At 46.1% G+C, this 20,256-nt stretch overlaps 2 protein-coding genes across 2 annotated transcripts; both read right to left on the reverse strand.

The window, feature by feature from the left end:
• Positions 1–1,929: 1,929 nt before the first annotated feature.
• LOC307222194 (natriuretic peptides A-like) lies at positions 1,930–8,160 on the reverse strand. Its single transcript, XM_079987370.1, has 3 exons — positions 7,969–8,160; positions 3,618–3,932; positions 1,930–2,269 (listed from the first exon to the last, which is right to left on the reverse strand). The coding sequence occupies exons 1-3, from the start codon at positions 8,062–8,064 to the stop codon at positions 2,264–2,266; spliced, it is 417 nt and encodes a 138-aa protein (XP_079843496.1). The 5' UTR covers positions 8,065–8,160; the 3' UTR covers positions 1,930–2,263.
• A 4,901-nt stretch (positions 8,161–13,061) lies between these two features.
• Positions 13,062–20,023, reverse strand: LOC307222195 (natriuretic peptides A-like). The gene is made up of 3 exons (XM_079987371.1): positions 19,692–20,023; positions 14,875–15,145; positions 13,062–13,341 (listed from the first exon to the last, which is right to left on the reverse strand). The coding sequence occupies exons 1-3, from the start codon at positions 19,809–19,811 to the stop codon at positions 13,325–13,327; spliced, it is 408 nt and encodes a 135-aa protein (XP_079843497.1). The 5' UTR covers positions 19,812–20,023; the 3' UTR covers positions 13,062–13,324.
• Positions 20,024–20,256: the final 233 nt, after the last annotated feature.

Here is a 20,256-nt window from a genome sequence, read left to right on the forward strand (position 1 = left end):
AATCCCAGGCATCTTTAGGCAGGCCTGGGAAAGGTTTTCCGAACTGGATGGACCAATTGTCTGACTTCCAGTGTACCTAATGTGTTGATCTCACATAGCATCCCCTCTCTTTGCCCTAAAAAAAGTCAGTGGGCAGCCAGCTGCCTCTGGGAAGTTTGCAGGCCAAGAACAAAGGCAACTCTCTATCTCAAGCTGTTGACCCTCAGCACTTGATATTCAGTGGTTCACTGCCTCTAACCATGGGTCTCTATTTAACTAGAAAAGGGGACCTCAGGCCTGCTTTAAAGTTGAGGGCCAGATTTCTTTCTGGGCAGGCTACTGAGGGCCACATGCCAGAGACAGGTGGGCTTGGGGTGAAAGTAGACGGAGCAACAAATGTAAATTTTACCATGTGTACAGTAGGCTGCTTTCTATACTCTTCATCCTCCATTCAGGCAAGCAAGAGGCATGATCACCATTTAAAGACACATTGCAGCCCAGCAGAAACAAAGCAGGGTCTGTAAGGGCCGTGGCCCGAGTAGAATGGGGTGTGGCCTATTTGGAGAGGGGGTGTGGCTTGGGGAGGAGCATTCCAAGGACCAGGTGAAATCTGAGGAAGAGTCTCGTATCACTCCCAACCTTGAGGTCTTTTTACCTGCAGGCACCAGAGAACGCAAGTATATACAGGCAGGTAATAAAACAAGGGCTGCACAGATTTTGTCACTGCAAATGCAACATTTAATGCAGCGGTTAAAACAGCAAACAGCAGGAAATGTGCCTGGAATATTGGGCAGGGGTCGTCCTTTATGAAAAATCAGCCATGGCAGCTTTTGCAAGAGGCTCTTGAGAAAATAACGGGCATAGGCTCCCTGCCTGAAACCCTAGAGAGCTGCTGCCAGTCAGTGCATGCAATACTGAGCTAGATGGACCATTGGCACAACTATATTCTGCGCTGGGGGGGGGGGAGAGAAGTTTGGCAGGTGACACAAGGAGAAGGAAGGCTCAGATGTTTCCACACCTACAAGCTTTTCTCAACCTTAGGATCTCAGATTTTGTTGGGCCACAGTGTCCATTGTTGTTTAGTCGTTCAGTTGTGTCCGACTCTTCGTGACCCCCTGGACCAGAGCACGCCAGGCACTCCTGTCTTCCACTGCCTCCCACAGTTTGGTCAGACTCATGTTTGTGGCTTCGAGAACACTGTCCAACCATCTCGTCCTCTGTCGTCCCCTTCTCCTTGTGCCCTCCATCTTTCCCAACATCAGGGTCTTTTCCAGGGAGTCTTCTCTTCTCATGAGGTGGCCAAAGTATTGGAGCCTCAGCTTCAGGATCTGTCCTTCCAGTGAGCACTCAGGGCTGATTTCCTTCAGAATGGAGAGGTTTGATCTTGCAGTCCATGGGACTCTCAAGAGTCTCCTCCAGCACCAGAATTCAAAAGCATCAATTCTGCAGTGATCATGGAGCCCAAGAAAGTAAAATCTCTCACTGCCTCCATTTCTTCCCCTTCTATTTGCCAGGAGGTGATGGGACCAGTGGCCATGATCTTCGTTCTTTGACGTTGAGCTTCAGACCATATTTTGCGCTCTCCTCATTAAAAGGTTCTTTAATTCCTCCTCACTTTCTGCCATCAAGGTTGTGTCATCTGCATATCTGAGGTCGTTGATATTTCTTCCGGCAATCTGAATTCCGGCTTGGGATTCATCCAGCCCAGCCTTTCGCATGATGAATTCTGCATAAGCAGAGAGGCAATATACAGTGTCCATTAGCCCTGACCATTAACCATGCTGGCTAGTGGCATCCTAACATCTTCTGGAGAGCCACTGCCAAGTTGTGGGGAATCCTGTGTGGGAACAAGGCAGTGGGGCTTGAGAGACCAGGCAAAAAGTGTGGTCTCTTTCCATGGTGCTGAATCCCTTTTATATCCCTGAACAGAGCAAGGGCATCCAAGCTGCCGCTTTTGATCACATGCGTTTGAGGAAATAAAGCCAATTCGCGTTGCAAAGCAGGGGGAATATCCGATTTCCCTCCCTCCCAGTCCTGAGAGCTTGCAGTGGGGTTACAAGTAGAAGCCCATCTCCTTCCGTCCTCATGATGATCTCTGGGAACTAAGTCATGGTGAAAGTGAGAAAATGCTGGTGAATTGTCCGCATGCCAAGGAGGTTGTGCATTCTTTGATAGGAGTAGTCGGGAGTGCTTTAATAGGGTTCATGTGCCATGGAGGCAGGGGAAGGCTGGGGAGTTGGTTGTCGTCGGAGACGGAAGATGGAGACGGTGGTTTGCATCAGCTTCAGTTCTGCGAGAAGGGGGAGAGAATAAAAGAGCAACATTTATTACAAAGCCAACTAGGAGCGACAGCACCGTGTTGAAGCAGAGTTGTCTGTTACCATGGGGTGTGGCAGGGGTGGGGATAAGCCCTGGAGTTGGGAGAGTGTATAAGTTAAGGCAGGAAAAGAAATAAATTGATGGGCAGGAAAGCATCATGAAATGATAGACTGGAAAAATCTTTTCTACCCTCCCTCAAAACTGCCTTTTGACAGTTATCTTGCAAAGCACTCCAGGATCCGACTCCTTTTTGCTATTTTAAAGCTGTCTGGCTTTTCCTCATTATTGTCTATACCATTATTGACTCTACCACCTATTATTATTATTATTATTATTATTATTATTATTATTATTATTATTTCAATTTTTTAAATTAATTTTCCAAAAAAAAAGATTAAGACAAGCAAACAAACAAACATACATCCTAATTGTAATTAAACCAATCTTAATAACATTGTTAAATGACCTCTTCAAATCCCCCTGGTTGAATTTCATTGTATACCATTTTAACAGTTTTCCAAAATCAATTTTCTCAAAAAAAAAAATAACTTAATCACTTAATATCATATTATTATTATTATTATTATTATTATTATTATTATTATTACCCGGCCCATCTGGCTGGGTTTCCCCAGCCACTCTGGGCAGCTTCCAGCAAAATATTAAAATACAATATTTGTATTTTACAAATATGACCCCACCAATATCCTCTGTATCCAAAGGGTTCTGGACACAGAGGCTGTAGGGGGACCAGATGGGGAGCTGGCTGCCACCTAACGCCTATTCCGCATTTATAAGAAATCAATCTTCTAGGACGGCAGCACTTAAAAGCTTTGGAACTCCCTGCCACTTGACATCACTGTCCCCTTTCCACTGCCATGTTTCTTTAGACAAACCTATCCAGACACATGGAACACTCACATGGACTTTATACCTTTTCAGCTGCAGTTCATTTTAATTTTGTCAATGCTTTAGAAACCTGAGGTATTATCAAGGATATTGATGTTTTGTTTTTAGCTCTGCTAACTGCCTAGAGGGTGTGTATGTAAATCTTGTTGGATAACTAATAAACAAGTGAATAGCTATTGCAAAGTGCCCCCCCAACACCCAAAGGCCCAACACCCAAAGGGCTTTAGCTCAGAGCTAGATCACCTGCACTGCATGCAGAATGTCACAAGTTCAGTCCCCAATGGCATCTCCAGCCAGAAAGACACTCTGCCTACAATCTCAGAATGCTGCTGCCAGCCTGTGTAGACAACATTGCGCTAGAGCGACCAATGGGCTGACTTGATGTCAGGCACCTTCCTGTGTTCCCTTACCCGGTTCCTGTTACAGCCAAGTCCGGTTGAGGTCCCTATCCTGTCCAGCCTCTGGCCGAAGCAGTTTGAGGACCTTTGCAAGCTGCGGGGAGAGTTGAAAAGTGCTCTCAGTTTGTTCCTTGCAGCCGCCGGCTCTCTTGCCACTGGCTGCTCCCAGCTGCTGGGGCCGAAGGCGCCTTCGCTCTGAGGCCTTGCGTATTCGTTGTCCCAGGTGGCAGAAGCCTGGGAAACATCTCTGGCTGTTTCGTCATTGGGTTGGATCTCCAACTCCTTTCCTCCAAATTCAAGTCTGTCTTCCAGGAGCTCCAGAAGGGCCTGGGAAACAGGAGCGGGGAGGGGAAGAGAACAAGAGCCATAGAATTGGAAGGGATCATGAGGGTCATCTGTGGGACGCGGGTGGCACTGTTAGTTAAACCACAGAGCCTAGGACTTGCCGATCAGAAGGTTGGCGGTTCGAATCCCCACGACGGGATTGAGCTCCCGTTGTTCGATCCCAGCTCCTGCCAACCTAGCAGTTCAAAAGCACCTCAAAGTGCAAGTAGATAAATAGGTACCACTCTGGCGGGAAGGTAAATGGTGTTTCCGTGCGCTGCTCTGGTTTGCCAGAAGTGGCTTAGTCATGCTGGCCACATGACCCGGAAGCTGTACGCCGGCTCCCTCGGCCAATAAAGTGTCATGAGCGCCGCAACCCCAGAGTCGTCTGCGACTGGACCTAATCGTCAGGGGTCCCTTTACCTTTACTCTGAGGTCTTCTAGCTCAGCCCCATTGCAATGCCGGAATCTTTTTGCCCAATGTGGGACTCAAACCCACAACCCTGAGATGAAGAGTCTCACGCTCTACCAACTAAATGATTGCAAAAACAAACACGCAAAAGCTAGACTCCTGTGTAGGAGGGACCTCGTAGAGCAGACACAGAATACCTGCTTTGCATGGAGAAGGTCCCTCACTCAACCCCCCAATGTCATCTCCCGGTTTCTTGCCTGAATCCCTGGAGAGCTGCTGCCAGTCAGGGCAGACAATACTGAGCTGGGTGAACCCAAGGGTCTGACTCCACTATAGGCAATTTAAAAATCTTTCCTATGTTCTTGTGTTAGATCTGTCTTAATTTGCGGCTGATTTGGTAAAATTTGGAAAACCAATCAAAACGATTTGGCCCACAAAAAGGAAAGAAACACATTTCCTCAGAGGTAGTTCAAATGTGCCATTATTTACTTTACAATACTTGAACTTTTTTTTTTAAAAAAATAATTTTTATTAAATTTTCTGTTTTACAATTTGAAATACTCATTTTACATCCTTAAGAGATCAATGACTTCCCTTCTTTTCTTTCCATTATTTAGCATATCATAAATCCCTGCTTATTTTACAAAAACTATATCATTCAGTATTCCATTATTGCATCCATCAAAATGGATTATACTGTTGAATTATTTATTATTATTATTATTATTATTATTATTATTATTATTATTGCTATTATTGCTATTATTGCTATTATTGCTATTATTATTATTAGAATTTATATACCGCCCTATACCCAGGGATCTCAGGGCGGTTCACAGAATAATTCTTAATGCTGCCAGCATTTTCAGCACTACACAATTATTTCCCATTTATTCAATAAACATTTTCCAATCTTCTCTAAACGTATGTTCTTCTTGTTCTCTTATTCTACATATTAAGTCTGCAAGCTGTGCATATTCCATCAGTTTAAGTTGCCATTCTTCTTTAGTTGGGACCTCGCTCGTTTTCCATTTTTGGGCTAACAAAACACAAGCCGCAGTAGTAGCCTACATAAATAACCTTTTTCGACACCTGGGAATTTCAGTCCGAATTCATTAAGTCCAATGCACTGAATAATTGAACTTTTCAATGCATTGGACGTAACAAATTATTTTCTGTGCTCTTTGAAGCTGAAGCATCCCCTTGATCATTTCTAACTGGTGGGGAATCGAACCTGGAGCCTTCCACACACAGAGCAGGTATGGCTCTTACGTTAACACACAGGAACTTAGGAAGCTAAAAAAGGTAAAGGTAAAGGGCCCCCTGAACATGAGGTCCAGTCGTGACCGACTCTGGGGTTGCGGCGCTCATCTTGCTTTATTGGCCGAGGGAGCCGGTGTACAGCTTCCGGGTCATGTGGCCAGCATGACTAAGCCGCTTCTGGAGAACCAGAGCAGCACACGGAAATGCCGTTTACCTTCCCGCCAGAGTGGTACCTATTTATCTACTTGCACTTTGAGGTGCTTTCGAACTGCTAGGTTGGCAGGAGCAGGGACCAAGCAACGGGAGCTCACGCTGTCACGGGGATTCGAACCGCCGATCTTCTGATCGGCAAGTCCTAGGCTCTGTGGTTTAACCCACAGTGCCACCAGCATCCCTGCAACCTAGGAAGCTACCTTGTACCAAGTCAGACCCTTGGTTCATCGAGCTCAGTACTGTTTACACTGACCGGCAGTAGCTCTCCATTGCTTCAGAGGGGTGACATTCCCATTCTTACCTGGAGATGCCAGAGAACGAATCATTCTGCAATGATTCAAGGGTAGAATGATCTAGTTCATTGAGGTATTGGTTGCTTTATATCCCTTCTGTCCTCCAAAGAGCTCATGCACGGTTTTCCTGCTCCCTGTATTGTCCTCACAACAGCCCGGCAAAGTAGGCCAGGCTAAGAGCTGGTGATGTGGCCCAAGGTCGCCCAGTGAACTTCATGTGGCTGAGTGAGGATCTGAACTCTGGTCTCTCAAGTCCTAGTTTGGCACTCTGAACTGCTGGACTGCGCCAGATTGCAGCCAACGAAGTTTTACTGCTAATACCCTCTGAAATTAATGGTCTTAAGACGTAGCAGCAGCTGTTGGACTGGTCATATTGTGTGGATACCTGATTATCGTCTTCCAAAGCAACTGCTCTATTCTGAACTTAAAAATGGAAAGCGTAATGTCAGCAAAAGAGGTTTAAAGACCCTCTCAAGGCAAATCTAATATAATGTAGGATAAACACTGACAACTGGGAAACACTGACCTGCGAGCGCTCCAGTTGGAGAACAGCCTTTACCAAAGGTGTCATGGGCTTTGAAGACACTCGAACTCAGGACACAAGGGAGAAACGTGCTAAGAGGAAGGCATGCTTGGCAAACCCTCACCGTGATCAACTTCTGCCCGGAAACCTATGTCCCCACTGTGGAAGGACGTGTGGATCCAGAATTGGCCTCCGTGGTCACTTACAGACTCATTGTTAAAACTGTGTTTGTGGAAGACAATCTTACTCAGCTACAAGGGATCGCCAAATAAGAAGTAGCTGTTATTAAGATTCAAAATAATTATAATTATATTCCACACACACAGGTCTCAAGGTGATGTTCCAAATGCAATAAAAGCAGTTTAGAAACAGCGCGGAAAGTAAGAGCAGATAAATTTTAAAACAACACTAAACGGATACCAGATCATCCAGCTGTGGAAGCTGTGGAAGCCCACAGGAGCAAAGATGGCTTCAGGTGTTTTGGGGAAGTGCAGAAAATTGTGGGTGCCTGTCGTATGCTGAACGCTAAAAGCCCTGCTCTGAGTTACTGTGGAGCTGGCTGCTGAGATCCATGGAGCTTGCAGGAGAAGTCAGCCCTGCCCATTAACTTCGAGGGGTCTACTCTGAGTAGGACTAGCATAGGACGCAATCCTTCAGCTCTTTGTCCGAACCAACCTGAAATTAGAGCCCTGCTAGTCTGCTGTGGGTTAAACCACAGAGACTAGGACTTGCCGATCAGAAGGTCGGTGGTTCAAATCCCCGCAGCGGGGTGAGCTCCCGTTGCTCGGTCCCAGCTCCTGCCAACCTAGCAGTTCGAAAGTAGATAAATAGGTACTGCTCAGGCGGGAAGGTAGCGGCATTTCCGTGCACTGCTCTGGTTTGCCAGAAGCGGCTTAGTCATGCTGGCCACATGACCCAGAAGCTGTACGCTGGCTCCCTCAGCCAATAAAGCGAGATGAGCACCGCAACCCCAGAGTCGGCCACGACTGGACCTAATGGTCAGGGGTCCCTTTACCAAGTCTTCTTCAAACCTCTCCATTCTTAAGGAAATCAGCCCTGAGTGCTCACCGGAAGGACAGATCCTGAAGCTGAGGCTCCAATACTTTGGCCACCTCATGAGAAGAGAAGACTTCCTGGAAAAGACCCTGATGTTGGGAAAGATGGAGGGCACAAGGAGAAGGGGACAGCAGAGGACGAGATGGTTGGGCAGTGTTCTCGAAGCTACCAGCATGAGTTTGACCAAACTGTGGGAGGCAGTGGAAGACAGGAGTGGCTGGCGTGCTCTGGTCCACGGGGTCACGAAGAACTAAACAACAACAGTCTTCTTCTTCTTACCTTGAGGTCTGCTAGCTCTGAACCGTGGGCAGCTCTGCCTTCGAGTTGACCGCCAATGAAGAACAGGACAAGGAGGAAAGGAATTGCTAATCCCATGGTGCTGGGTTTGGACTAGATGACTCTTGAGGCCCCTTCGAACTCTACGATGGCCACCGATCTCCCTCTCTTCTTCCTTTCTCAGTGCAAACCCTACGCTCTCCCCATCTTTATATCCCTGCAGGACCAGGAAATATTAATGGCCAAAGAATGAACCCCACCACATTCCGTCACCCACACTTGATAAGGGATCTGAGATACGTGGAGAAGATTCCCTTTTAAAGTGATCTGTGTTGGCCTGACGGGAAGAACTTCTCAGCCCCTATGAAGAGCAACTGTGGGCTCTCCCTTGTGACACCACATTCCTGTTGATTCAACTGAAGAGGCTTCACACTTGCAAGGTGTGAAAGAAGCTCCAAAGCTTTCTCTCTTAGTTTATCTCTCTGGCGAAGCGGCTTCCGCAAGCCCTGGTAGATTCCAGCAGTGAAAGGAAATGGGACAAAGAACTAGCTGGCTGGTAAACACATAAGAATATTACAGGAGCCCTGAAGGACCAGGCCAGTGGACCATCTAATCCAGGGGTCAGCAAACTTTTTCAGCAGGGGGCCGGTCCACTGTCCCTCAGACCTTGTGGGGGCCCGGACTATAATTTTTTTTAAAAAATAATGAACAAATTCCTATGCCTCACAAAAAACCCATAGATGCATTTTAAATAAAAGGACGCTTTCTACTCATGTAAAAACACACTGATTCCTGAACTGTCTGCGGGCCAGATTTAGAAGGTGATTGGGCTGGATCCGGCCCCCGGGCCTTAGTTTGCCTACCCATGATCTAGTCCATCATCCTGGTGGAGACTCGCAATCAGGATTCGATCCCAAGAACCCTCTCCCCCTGAAAATGATGTATTGATGGTTTCTAACATGGAGTAATATTTTCCATTGTATAAGATGCCCCCGTGTATAAGAAGACCCCTTTTTTGGGGGGGGGATGGGTTGTCCAGAGTTATTGAGCTTTTTTTGGGGGAGGGGGTCACCAATGCAAATTGCTCTACAACCTGCCCGCCACTGCAAATCGCACGCATCACCGCGACCAAAAAGCCCACGTTCTTGCATTCCAGGAGTTGGACTAGATGACTAGATGATCCTTTGGGTTCCTTCCAAGTCTACAATTTTATGATTCTATGTTTTTAACCCTTTTCCTCGGTTAAAATGGTTTTATGTTGGAAGTGTATTTCAAAATGCGCCGGGTCTAATACACCATGGCTTTGTGCTGCTTTTGAGATTTAATCTACTTGATCCAGCCAATGGCCCACCTAGTCCAGCATTGTCTTCTTACAGTGGCTGAACAGTTGTCTGTGGGAGCTACTGGGTGGCCAATTTCAAAAGTCTATATAAGAGCTTGTACACCAACGTTTGGGGTTCATCCTCCCTCCTGCGTGCGGTGAGTGGGGACCCTGTTGCAACAATTTAATAAAGATCATGCTTGCTAGCTGCTTTGCTTCTCAATATTCTCTGGTTGGCCTATGTTATTTTCTCCTATCAATAGGAAACCCACTTAAGGACTCTATATGGTCTCTTGGATACCCCAGAAGGGATAAAGGAACAGTTTTTTCTTCTAACACAGGCTAACTGGCTAGCTAGGGGACGCGGGTGGTGCTGTGGGTTAAACCACAGAGCCTAGGACTTGCCGATCGGAAGGTCGGCGGTTCGAATCCCCGTGACAGGGTGAGCTCCCATTGCTCGGTCCTTGCTCCTGCCAACCTAGCAGTTCGAAAGCATGTCAAAGTTCAGGTAGATAAATAGGTACTGCTCTGGCAGGAAGGTAAACGGCGTTTCCATGCGCCGCTCTGGTTCGCCAGAAGCGGCTTAGACATGCTGGCCACATGACCCAGAAGCTGTACGCCGGCTCCCTTGGCCAATAAAGTGAGATGAGCGCCGCAACCCCAGAGTTGGCCACGACTGGACCTAATGGTCAGGGGTCCCTTTACCTTTACCTTTAACAGGCTAGCTAGCTATAAATCAAATGGTTTGGGGCATAGTTTCTGAGAAGCTCATGCACAGACTGATCGGCCGCAGGGCCATGCAAACTGAGGCTACCTATGGGGTTCATTTCACCGGTTCTCGGGAGCTTCCAAGTGGCAGGCTGAGGTGCTTGCTGGGTATGTATATATTGCTTGCTGTTTAGAATAAAATCTTTAATCTTCTCACTTGTTTGTGTTTTGTATTACTTCTGAATCTCATTTGAAAAGAACAACCTTGCATTTGGCAAGACAACCAACCTGACACAAAGTCTCTCTCGGTTATACCGTGTATATCTGAAGGAGCGTCTCCACCCCCATCATTCTGCCCAGACACTGAGGTCCAGCTCCGAGGGCCTTCTGGCGGTTCCCTCCCTGCGAGAAGCCAAGTCACAGGGAACCAGGCAGAGGGCCTTCTCGGTAGTGGCACCCGCCCTGTGGAACGCCCTCCTACCAGATGACAAAGAGAACAACAACTACCAAATTTTTAGAAGACACCTGAAGGCAGCCCTGTTTAGGGAAACTTTTCATGTTTGATGTGTTACTGTATTTAAATATTTTGTTGGAAGCCATCCAGAGTGGCTGGGGAAGCCCAGCCAGATGGGCGGGGTATATATAATAATATATTATTATTATTATTATTATGCTTTTTTGTACTTCTCTCATTTTTATTGCTTCGTTGCAAAAGTCAGGGGCCTGCTCCTCTCTCGGCTGAGTTGTGGCAAGGGCCCATGGGTTTCCTGGCATTTACCCAGGGTCTGTGTTCCTTTGGAGAATTGAGACACAGCAGATACTGTCGTAGAATTAAGAAATATGGGGTTTTTCTTTTCTTTTTTTAAATAAATCTTTATTGGTTTAAAATACAAACATATAAGCATACAACAAGCATACAACAAAGGTAAGTATTCTCGCAGTTTTGTTTTATATCCTTTTTCTTACATTCCATTATAATGTTTATTTCAGTTATCTGTTATTCGCAAGTATTGTATCAATTCTGCTAAAATAGTATCATTTTTGCAATATAGTCGTATATATTCCTGAAATATTTTCCATTCTCTGTATATTTTCTGGTTTAAAATATGGAGGTTTTTTCATCTATTTGCTCCTTCAGTCTGCTGAGCCCATGGACCTCCCTCAGGAGGTTATCGATTCTCCTTCCAAAATCTAAGCATAGATTTTGGATGGCCACCTGTCATGGACCAGATGACCCACAGGACCCCTTCCAACTCTTCAATTGTATGTGCAAAAAGAGCAGCCTTCAGATATTCTGAACATTGGGATAATCTGTCAATTCCAGGTTCTCCGTTACTCTGTTATACCATTTCAGCCCGGTACAGTGGCTAGAACATTGGCCCTGCGTTCAAATCCTCCACTCACTGGCCATGAAACTCACTGTGGTTACCTTGGTCCAGTCACTGCCTCTCAGCCTAACCTACCTCACAGGGTTGTTGTGGGGGAATGAATGTATGCGACCATGTGCTCCGCGGAGGGAAAGGTAGAATATAAATTCTAATCACAACAATAATCTTAGATTCAGTCCTCCACATCTCTATATCATTCTGCCATTTATTTATTTTTTGAAGTTTTATTTAATTTTATTAAAATGCATATTAATTGTGTGGTGTGTTTTTTAATAGACTTGTAGTTTCTAATATATTTTAACACATCTCAGGTCCCTTTCTTCCTCTCCTTTGGTATTTCACACCTGTTTTCTGAGATCAGTCTGTTCTAAGCTTGATTTTTGTGTTTTGATAAAAATCTATTTGATTTTTTTTTTTTATAATCCTTGTGAAAATCAATTGATGTGAATAGACACAAGTTGTTGTTTTGGCAAAGCAGTTCTCCCTAAAATAATGAATTCTCACGTGATACTTTCACCAAAACATTATGCACAGTTTACCTGGATATAATTTAATTCTGTACGCATTGCTTGCCTGGAGACTTGCATTGCAAAACTGGGAAAAGTGCACATTTCAAATATTGCAGGGGGCCTGTGTTTTGCTTCATGTAATAATAATAATAATAATAATAATAATAATAATAATAATAATAAATACTTATCTATACCCCACCCATCTGGCTGGGTTTCCCCAGCCACCCTGGGCAGCTATTGTTTATGTATTGTTTCAAGTAGGGATTCGGTTGGCATTGTGGTCTAAACCATGGGTAGGCCAGTGGATGGTCTGAGAATCAGTGTGTTTTTATATGAGTAGAATGTGTCCTTATTTAAAATGTATCTCTGGGTTATTTGTGGGGCCTGCCTGGGGTTTTTCATGAATAGAATGTGTGCTTTTAATTTAAAATGCACCTCTGGGTTATTTGTGGGGCATAGGAATTTGTTCATTTATTTATTTTTCCAAAATATAGTCCGGCTCCCCAAAAGGTCTGAGGGACAGTGGACCAGCCCCCTGCTGAAAAAGTTTGCTGCCCCCTGGTCTAAACCACTGAGCTTCTTGGGCTTGCTTATCAGAAGGTCAGCGGTTCGAATCCCCATGACAGGGTGAGCACCTGTTGCTCTGTCCCAGCTCCTGCCAACCTAGCAGTTTGAAAGCACACCAGTGCAAGTAGATAAATAGGTAGCGCTCCGGCGGGAAGGTAAACAGTGTTTCCATGCACTCTGGCTTCCGTCACGATGTCCAGAAGCGGTTTAGTCCTGCTGGCCACATGACCCGGAAATCTGTCTGTGGACAAATGCTGGCTCCCTTGGCCTGAAAGCGAGATGAGCGTCACAACCCCATAGTCATCTTTGACTGGGCTTAACTGTCCAAGGGTCCTTGACCTTACCTTTACCTTATGTATTGTTTCAGAAAGTGTGAATTAGGTAGGTTTGCCTTTAAATGCAAACGAAATCTAGCATCTCTTGCATCTCTCCATCCCCAGCACTGAATTATCCTCCATTTCAGCCTTCTGTATCCTGGAGGAGCTTTGAAATTACACAACTAGGAGCTGGTTCTGGGAGTGGGTGTGGCTATGCAAATACATGTTTGAAAGGAAAGAACACGCGAGAGGATGAGGAATAAGTAGATCGAACACCAAGGGGGAAAAGAGCAAATGTGTTTGATTTTTATTGTTTCAATCTCTGTGCCGAAAGTAAGAAAGTTTGTTTGGTTTAAAAAAAAAGAAAAAAAGAAAAAGAAAACACAAACATACAAGAGGTCAAAGAAATAAATAAATCAATAAATTAAGAAATAAATAAGCAGGAAACATGATTCCAGAGGACTTTTGAGGGAAAGCACATGTCTTCAGAAATTCACATGTCGTCAAAAGGTCGGATGCCGTGAGCTGACGGCAGGAAAGCGGATCTTAATTCCTCCTCGACCCTGGAAGCAAAAGGTTAAAAAGGAAAAGGATTTAGAATCCTAGGATTAGAAGGGACCCTGAGAGTCATCTACTCCAACCCCCCGCAATGCAGGAATATATAGCTGTTATTTTACCAGCTTTATACACCCCAGTAAGATTTATTCCGTGCCTTTTTTATTAGAGGTATGTGAGCCAAGCAACAGAACTTGGAAGATCCCTTACTGTTCCTAGATTGATCAGTGGGAGGAAGCAGCTGGGAAGCGGATTCTGGCTAAACACCAGACTTCCAAGCTGCCAGATATTTAGATTTAGATTTAGATTTAGATAAATTTATTGTCATTGTCCGTATATACACAGTATACACAACAACGAAAATCAAACACCCAAGACCGGATTCACATACACATTTGCACGTATCTCCAACACTCTCATCCTATTCAGACATAATCTATTAAAACATACATAATCCAGAATATAACACAACCTATTAGAAGCATAGCATAACCTAAAACCTATCTCATTCCTTACTACTCACTGCTTGCTATTTCTTACAACTGGCCCTGAGATCATTGTTTAGTGCAATCAGAGCTCTTGGATAGAAACTATTCAGAAGGCGTGTAGTTCGTGTTTTCATTGTCCTATATCTTCTGCCCGAAGGCAACAGTTCAAAGAGGTTGTGAGCAGGATGGGTGGGATCTCTCAGGATATTGTGTGACTTCTTCAAGCTGCGAGACGTGAAGATCTCATCCAGGGTTGGTAGTTGGAGCCCAATAACATTCTGGGCAATTTTAATTATTCTCTGTAAGGCTTTTTTATCCATTCCAGAGCTGCTCCCATACCACGATAATATACTATAGGTTAAGACACTCTCAATGGTACTATGATAATAGGACAGAAGTAGGTGCTGGGATAGATTCAATCCTCTGAGCATTCTCAGGAAATACAACCTCCCCTGCACCTTCCTCACAACCATATTAATATTTGCAGTCCATGAGAGGTCCTCAGAGATGTAAGTGCCCAGGTATTTAAAACTACCAACCCTCTCCACCTCCTCGCCATTTATGTGCAATGGTAAAAATACACTTTTCTTTCGCCTAAAATCAATTATGAGTTCTTTGGTTTTTTTGGTGTTTAGCATAAGATTATTTTCTTTACACCATTGAATTAACCCCTGTACTTCTTTCCTATAAGCAGCCTCATCATTCTCACTAATGAGCCCCACCACTGTTGTATCATCCGCAAATTTGATGATTGTGTTGGACTTATACAGTGGGGTGCAGTCAAATGTGTACCCTTGAAGCCTTTGATGCTAAGAACGGGGACTCATGGAGAGTTGCAACAGGCAGCTCTCACTAAAGAGGGAGTTGCCTGTTGCAACTCTGTACAAGTCCCTGTTCTGGGCATCGATGGGAAGGGTTTGCAGGTTTAGCCGGTGGACCAAAACGAAGCATGCGTCTGTTATCATAAGCTTGGAGGGGTGTGTGCTTTCCTGTAATTCTCCCAGAAAGCGCTATTCTAGGTCAGGCAATAACAAGGGGGTGGGGTGGGCTCACCTCTGCATCCCATCGCAGTCACTTCCCCGATCCGGTCCAGTCTCCTCCCAAAACAGCTCTTCGCTGTCTGGATTCCCCGCATGCGCTTAAGCAGGGAGCTGCGGTCGGAGAGGAACGGGGCTGAATAGGCCGGGGTCTCGACTTGCTGGCTGTTGCCATCATCCAGGAACTCGGCCAGTCCCTCCCTCTGGCTTTCAGGATCTTCTAGGTTGGGGCTGTTCTGCAGATCTTCCATCAGGGAGACTTTCTCCTCCAGCCTCTGCAGAAGGGCCTGAATGGAAAATGAATATAATGTTCCTCTTTCGTTCCTCTGCATTGCCTCCAAACCTTTCTGCTGCCTGATCCTCACCTTCCTTCCTTCCTTCCTTCCTTCCTTCCTTCCTTCCTTCCTTCCTTCCTTCCTTCCTTCCTTCCCCTCCCTCCCTCCCTCCCTCCCTCCCTCCCTCTCCTTCCTTCCTTCCTTCCTTCCTTCCTTCCTTCCTTCCTTCCTTCCTTCCTTCCCCTCCCTCCCTCCCTCCCTCCCTCTCTTTCCTTCCTTCCTTCCTTCCTTCCTTCCTTCCTTCCTTCCTTCCTTCCTTCCTTCCTTCCCCTCCCTCCCTCCCTCCCTCCCTCTCTTTCCTTCCTTCCTTCCTTCCTTCCCCTCCCTCCCTCCCTCCCTCCCTCCCTCCCTCCCTCCCTCTCTTTCCTTCCTTCCTTCCTTCCTTCCTTCCTTCCTTCCTTCCTTCCTTCCTTCCTTCCTTCCTTCCTTCCTTCCTCTTTCTTTCTTTCTTTCTTTCTTTCTTTCTTTCTTTCTTTCCTTCCTTCCTTCCTTCCTTCCTTCCTTCCTTCCTTCCTTCCTTCCCCTCCCTCCCTCCCTCCCTCCCTCCCTCCCTCCCTCTCTTTCCTTCCTTCCTTCCTTCCTTCCTTCCTTCCTTCCTTCCTTCCTTCCCCCCTCCCTCCCTCCCTCCCTCCCTCCCTCCCTTTCTTTCTTTCTTTCTTTCTTTCTTTCTTTCTTTCTTTCTTTCTTTCTTTCCCTCTCCTTCCTTCCTTCCTTCCTTCCTTCCTTCCTTCCTTCCTTCCTTCCTCAGGGGTTCAGCTAGCTCAGCAATTCCCACACTTTTCCAGCCCCCCCCATCCCCTTGGTTCCATAAACTCATTCTTCGTGCCCGCTGCTCTGCTCTATAAAAAGCATTATTCAGAATATCAGTTGGCATATATAATAACCCAATAAAATTCGAAGCAGGAACAATTAATGGCACACCTGTTCAGTATCCTGTTTAGACATTTTAGTGCGATGAATTTGACACAATTGATGAATTTAATCCAGCTTTTCAAAGTCTGATAGGTGCTGTGATTCTCCAGGGGTCTGGCTTCACCCCCATGGTTGTACGCCATTGTTTCTTGAGACAGATGACAAGCAACCCCTTGCCACTGCCTTGCCTATTAGTGCCCCCTAGTTAATCCCACCACTGCCCCCCCCAGGGGGCACTACTGTCTACTTTGGGAACCACTGAGACAGGTAATTTTAGACCCTGAACACTACAGTCTCATTTAGTTACTTTTATAATTTCGTTATGGGACGCGGGTGGCACTGTGGGTTAAACCACAGAGCCTAGGGCTTGCCGATCAGAAGGTTGGCGGTTTGAATCCCTGCGATGGGGTGAGCTCCCGTTGCTTGGTCCCTGCTCCTGCCAACCTAGCAGTTCAAAAGCACCTCAAAGTGCAATTAGATAAATAGGTACCACTCCAGTGGGAAGGTAAATGGTGTTTCCGTGCGCTGCTCTGGTTCGCCAGAAGTAGCTTAGTCCTGCTGGCCACATGACCTGGAAGCTATACGCCAGCTCCCTAGGTCAGTAAAGCAAGATGAACGCCGCAACCCCAGAGTTGGCTACGACTGGACCTAATGGTCAGGGGTCCCTTTACCTTTATTATTTCGTTATTTGTTAGGTTCCCATCCCACCTTCTTCTTCCTCCAAGGAGCTTGAGTTGGCATACATGGTCCTCATTTAATCCCCTCAACAACCCTGTGAGGTAGGCTAAGCTAAGAGACAGGGACTGGCCTAAGGTCACCTCAGATGACCTTCATGGCCAAGCGGGGATTTGAACCCTGGTCTCTCAGGTCCCAGTCTGAGACTCTAACCATTAGGCCATGCTGCCTTTTAATGGGGGAAGTGTCATACTTTGGTGGTAGAGCACATGCTTTGCATGCAGAAGGTCCCAGGGCCCACCCCCCCCCAGTTTCTTTCTGGTGTCTGCCTGTTCCTGGAAACCGGGTTTGTCGTTCTGCAAATACAATTCTTTCTTTTGGACTTGTGATTTTACAGATATGAAACATGCATTTTGCTGCTGAGCTCCAGGTCTCCTAAAGTGCATAAGATTCCCCAGCATCAAAGCCAGAGAGTCAGATGCCTTTCAAGAAGTTAACAAGGAAGACACCTGATAATTGAAGAACCAGAGTGCTGGAGTGGTTACAGTGATTATCTGGCTGGGGCCTGCGAGACCAGCGTTCAAATCCTCCCTCAGCCAGGAAGCTCACTGGCTGAACTTGGGCCCACTCCCTGCCTCTTAGCCTAGCCTACCTCACAGGGTCGTTGTGGGAATTAAATGAGGAGGGGGGGAGAAGCAAGTTTGCCACCTTGAGCTCCTCTGAGAAAAAGGTGGGACCGAAACAGAACAAATAAATAAATCTGTCCATTTCAGGTCATTGTCTTCCCAGTCTTAAAATTCACCACTCCACATCTCTGCAGCAGAAAATCCATACGTGCAAATTTCTATAAGCAATTTTGACCAGCATATACACATTTGCACAAGCAGAGTCCCCCAATGTGACATATTTTAGCACGTTCCTTTTTGCTGACCTCTGCACATTTGCACACACTTGTTGACGGAGACAAAATTGGGAGATGTGTGAGTTTCAATTGGGAGATCTGTTTCGTTTCGTGTATCCAGTCGAGAACTGTGAACCGGGTCGTTTTCTCACTAAAATGCAAAGGGGATCAACTTTCTTCCCCGATCCTTCCTACGCGTCAGGGCTATTGTGAGCGTAAAATGAGGGAGATGGAGGGGAGAAAAACATAGGCCACCTTGAGGTGGAATATTAATGTAATAACAGGTGATAAATAAATATATCACAGTTAGACATTCCGTAACATGGAAAAGCCTTGTCTCCCTGCCACAAGCCCGGGATCCTTTATGAATTTTATCATTTATTTGTTGCTTTTATATCCTAGAATTGGATATAAATTGGAATCCTTTATGAATTTTATCATTTATTTGTTGCATTCATATCCTAGAATTTTAGGTTCAGCTGGGAGGCAGGGGCGGATCCCAAGGTCACCCAGCGAACTGCATGGACAAGTGGGGACTTGAACCCTGGTCTCCCAGGTCCTAGCTCTGTAACCACTCTGCAACGCTGCCTCTCTTTTACAAGTTGCCTACGCTCACTGCCATCCTAACATTCTGCAACCGAGGAAGGATTGATCCGCCCAGCCATAGCTAAGAATGGAAGAAGGGGAAAAGACACAACCCAGTATTTTGTTCCCAGCAGCGACGGGTACAGTGGCTAGAGCACTGGACCTGCGTTCAAATCCTCCACTCACTGGCCATGAAACTCATTTTGGTGACCTTGGGCCAGTCACTGCCTCTCAGCCCAACCTACCTCATAGGGTTGTTGTGGGGGAATGAATGTATGCGACCATGTGCTCCTTAGAGGAAAAGGTAGAATATAAATTCTAATCACAACAATAATCTTAGATCCGGTCCTCCACATCTCTATATTGATTTCCCATTTATTTATTTATTTTGAAGTTTTATTTAATTTTATTAAAATGCATATTAATAGTGTGTTGTTTTTTTTAATAGACTTGTAATTTCTAACATATTCTAACACATCTCAGCTCCCTTTCCTCCCTTCCTTTGGTATTTCACACCTGTTTTTCTGGGACGAGTCTGTTTTAATTTTTGTGCTTTAATGGATTTTTGTGTTTTAATAAAAACCTATTCAATTTTTCTTTAAGTCCTTGTGAAAAATCAGTTGATGTGAATTTTCCCTAATAGATGCAAGTGGTGGTGGTTTTGCAAAGTGGTTCTCCCTAAAATAATGCATTCTCATGTGCACAACAACCCAGTATTTCGTTCCCAACAGCGACCGGCTGGCATCACTTCCCTGTCAATTACCCCCAGCACCCTCCGACTCTGAGGTAGACTGTCTCTAAACATGGAAGGTTGGCTTTCCGTGAATTTCTCCCCCAGGAGGGGAGAGCCCATCATAGAATAGTAAAATCCTAGGACTGTCTCCCAAAACCTGCCCCTCTGGGCTCCTTAGAGAAACCTAGACAGCATCTTAAAAAGCAGAGACATCACCTTGCCAACAAAGGTTCGTATAGTTAAAGCTATGGTTTTCCCAGTAATGATGTATGGAAGTGAGAGCTGGACCGTAAAGAAGGCTGATCGCCGAAGAATTGATGCTTTTGAATCCTGGTGCTGGAGGAGACGCTTGAGAGTCCCATGGACTGCAAGAAGATCAAACCTCTCCATTCTGAAGGAAATCAGCCCTGAGTGCTCACTGGAAGGACAGATCCTGAAGCTGAGGCTCCAATACTTTGGCCACCTCATGAGAAGAGAAGACTCCCTGGAAAAGACCCAGATGTTGGGAAAGATGGAGGGCACAAGGAGAAGGGGACGACAGAGGACGAGATGGTGGGATAGTGTTCTCGAGGCTACCAGCATGAGTCTGACCAAACTGCAGGAGGCAGTGGAAGTCGGACACGACTAAACGACTAAACAACTAAACAACTCAGGACTGAGTCTCCCCAAACCTGCCCCTCTGGGTTCCTTACCTCCATGCTGGCTAGCTCCTTGGCGGGGCTGAGGCTGTCGATGGGATGGGCCATGGGGTGCTGGAAGCAGAGGAGGAACAGCAAGACGAAGGTGACTGTGGTCGAGCCCTGGGTGTCCATGCTTGGAGAAGGTGCGTTTGGCTTTCTCGCTCTGGAGATGATGTCCTTTTCAAGAGATCTCTGGCTTTGCTTCGTCCCTGCTCTGTTGTGTCCTGTGCTGCCTGCTTCTCCCCAGCCGGCCTTATATACCCTTTGAGCCGAGCTCTGCTTCCTTGGGTTATCGGTGGGACTATCTGGGGCGCATTCCAGCCCCCTCGCCGGAATGCAGCTCCTTTCAGAGAAGATTCCCTTTATTAGGTGTCACTGGGCAGCTGATCTCCTAGCATGCAGGAGTCACAAGCCGGTGATTTCATGCCGCCTGCCCTCTCGGCTGATACTGGCCTCGGAGATTACAAACCCCATCCCTCATTGGAATTTCTTTTACCTCCCCCCACAACAACTTTCAAACATTTCCCAGATCTGAGCAGAGAGGACCCTCGAAATATCCCCAGAAATGCACCTTGGG

Source organism: Podarcis cretensis (genome assembly GCF_951804945.1).
Source record: "Podarcis cretensis genome assembly, chromosome: 8".
NCBI lineage: Eukaryota > Metazoa > Chordata > Lepidosauria > Squamata > Lacertidae > Podarcis > Podarcis cretensis.

Bases quoted from the DNA above. Each gene is read 5' to 3' on its own strand.
- LOC307222194 (XM_079987370.1), bottom strand. From the start codon at position 8,064: ATGGGATTAGCAATTCCTTTCCTCCTTGTCCTGTTCTTCATTGGCGGT. The intron at 3,933-7,968 runs GTAAGAAGAAGA...CCTGTTTCCCAG, and splicing joins CAGAGCTAGCAGACCTCAAG to GCCCTTCTGGAGCTCCTGGA.
- LOC307222195 (XM_079987371.1), bottom strand. From the start codon at position 19,811: ATGGACACCCAGGGCTCGACCACAGTCACCTTCGTCTTGCTGTTCCTC. The intron at 15,146-19,691 runs GTAAGGAACCCA...TTTTCCATTCAG, and splicing joins AGGAGCTAGCCAGCATGGAG to GCCCTTCTGCAGAGGCTGGA.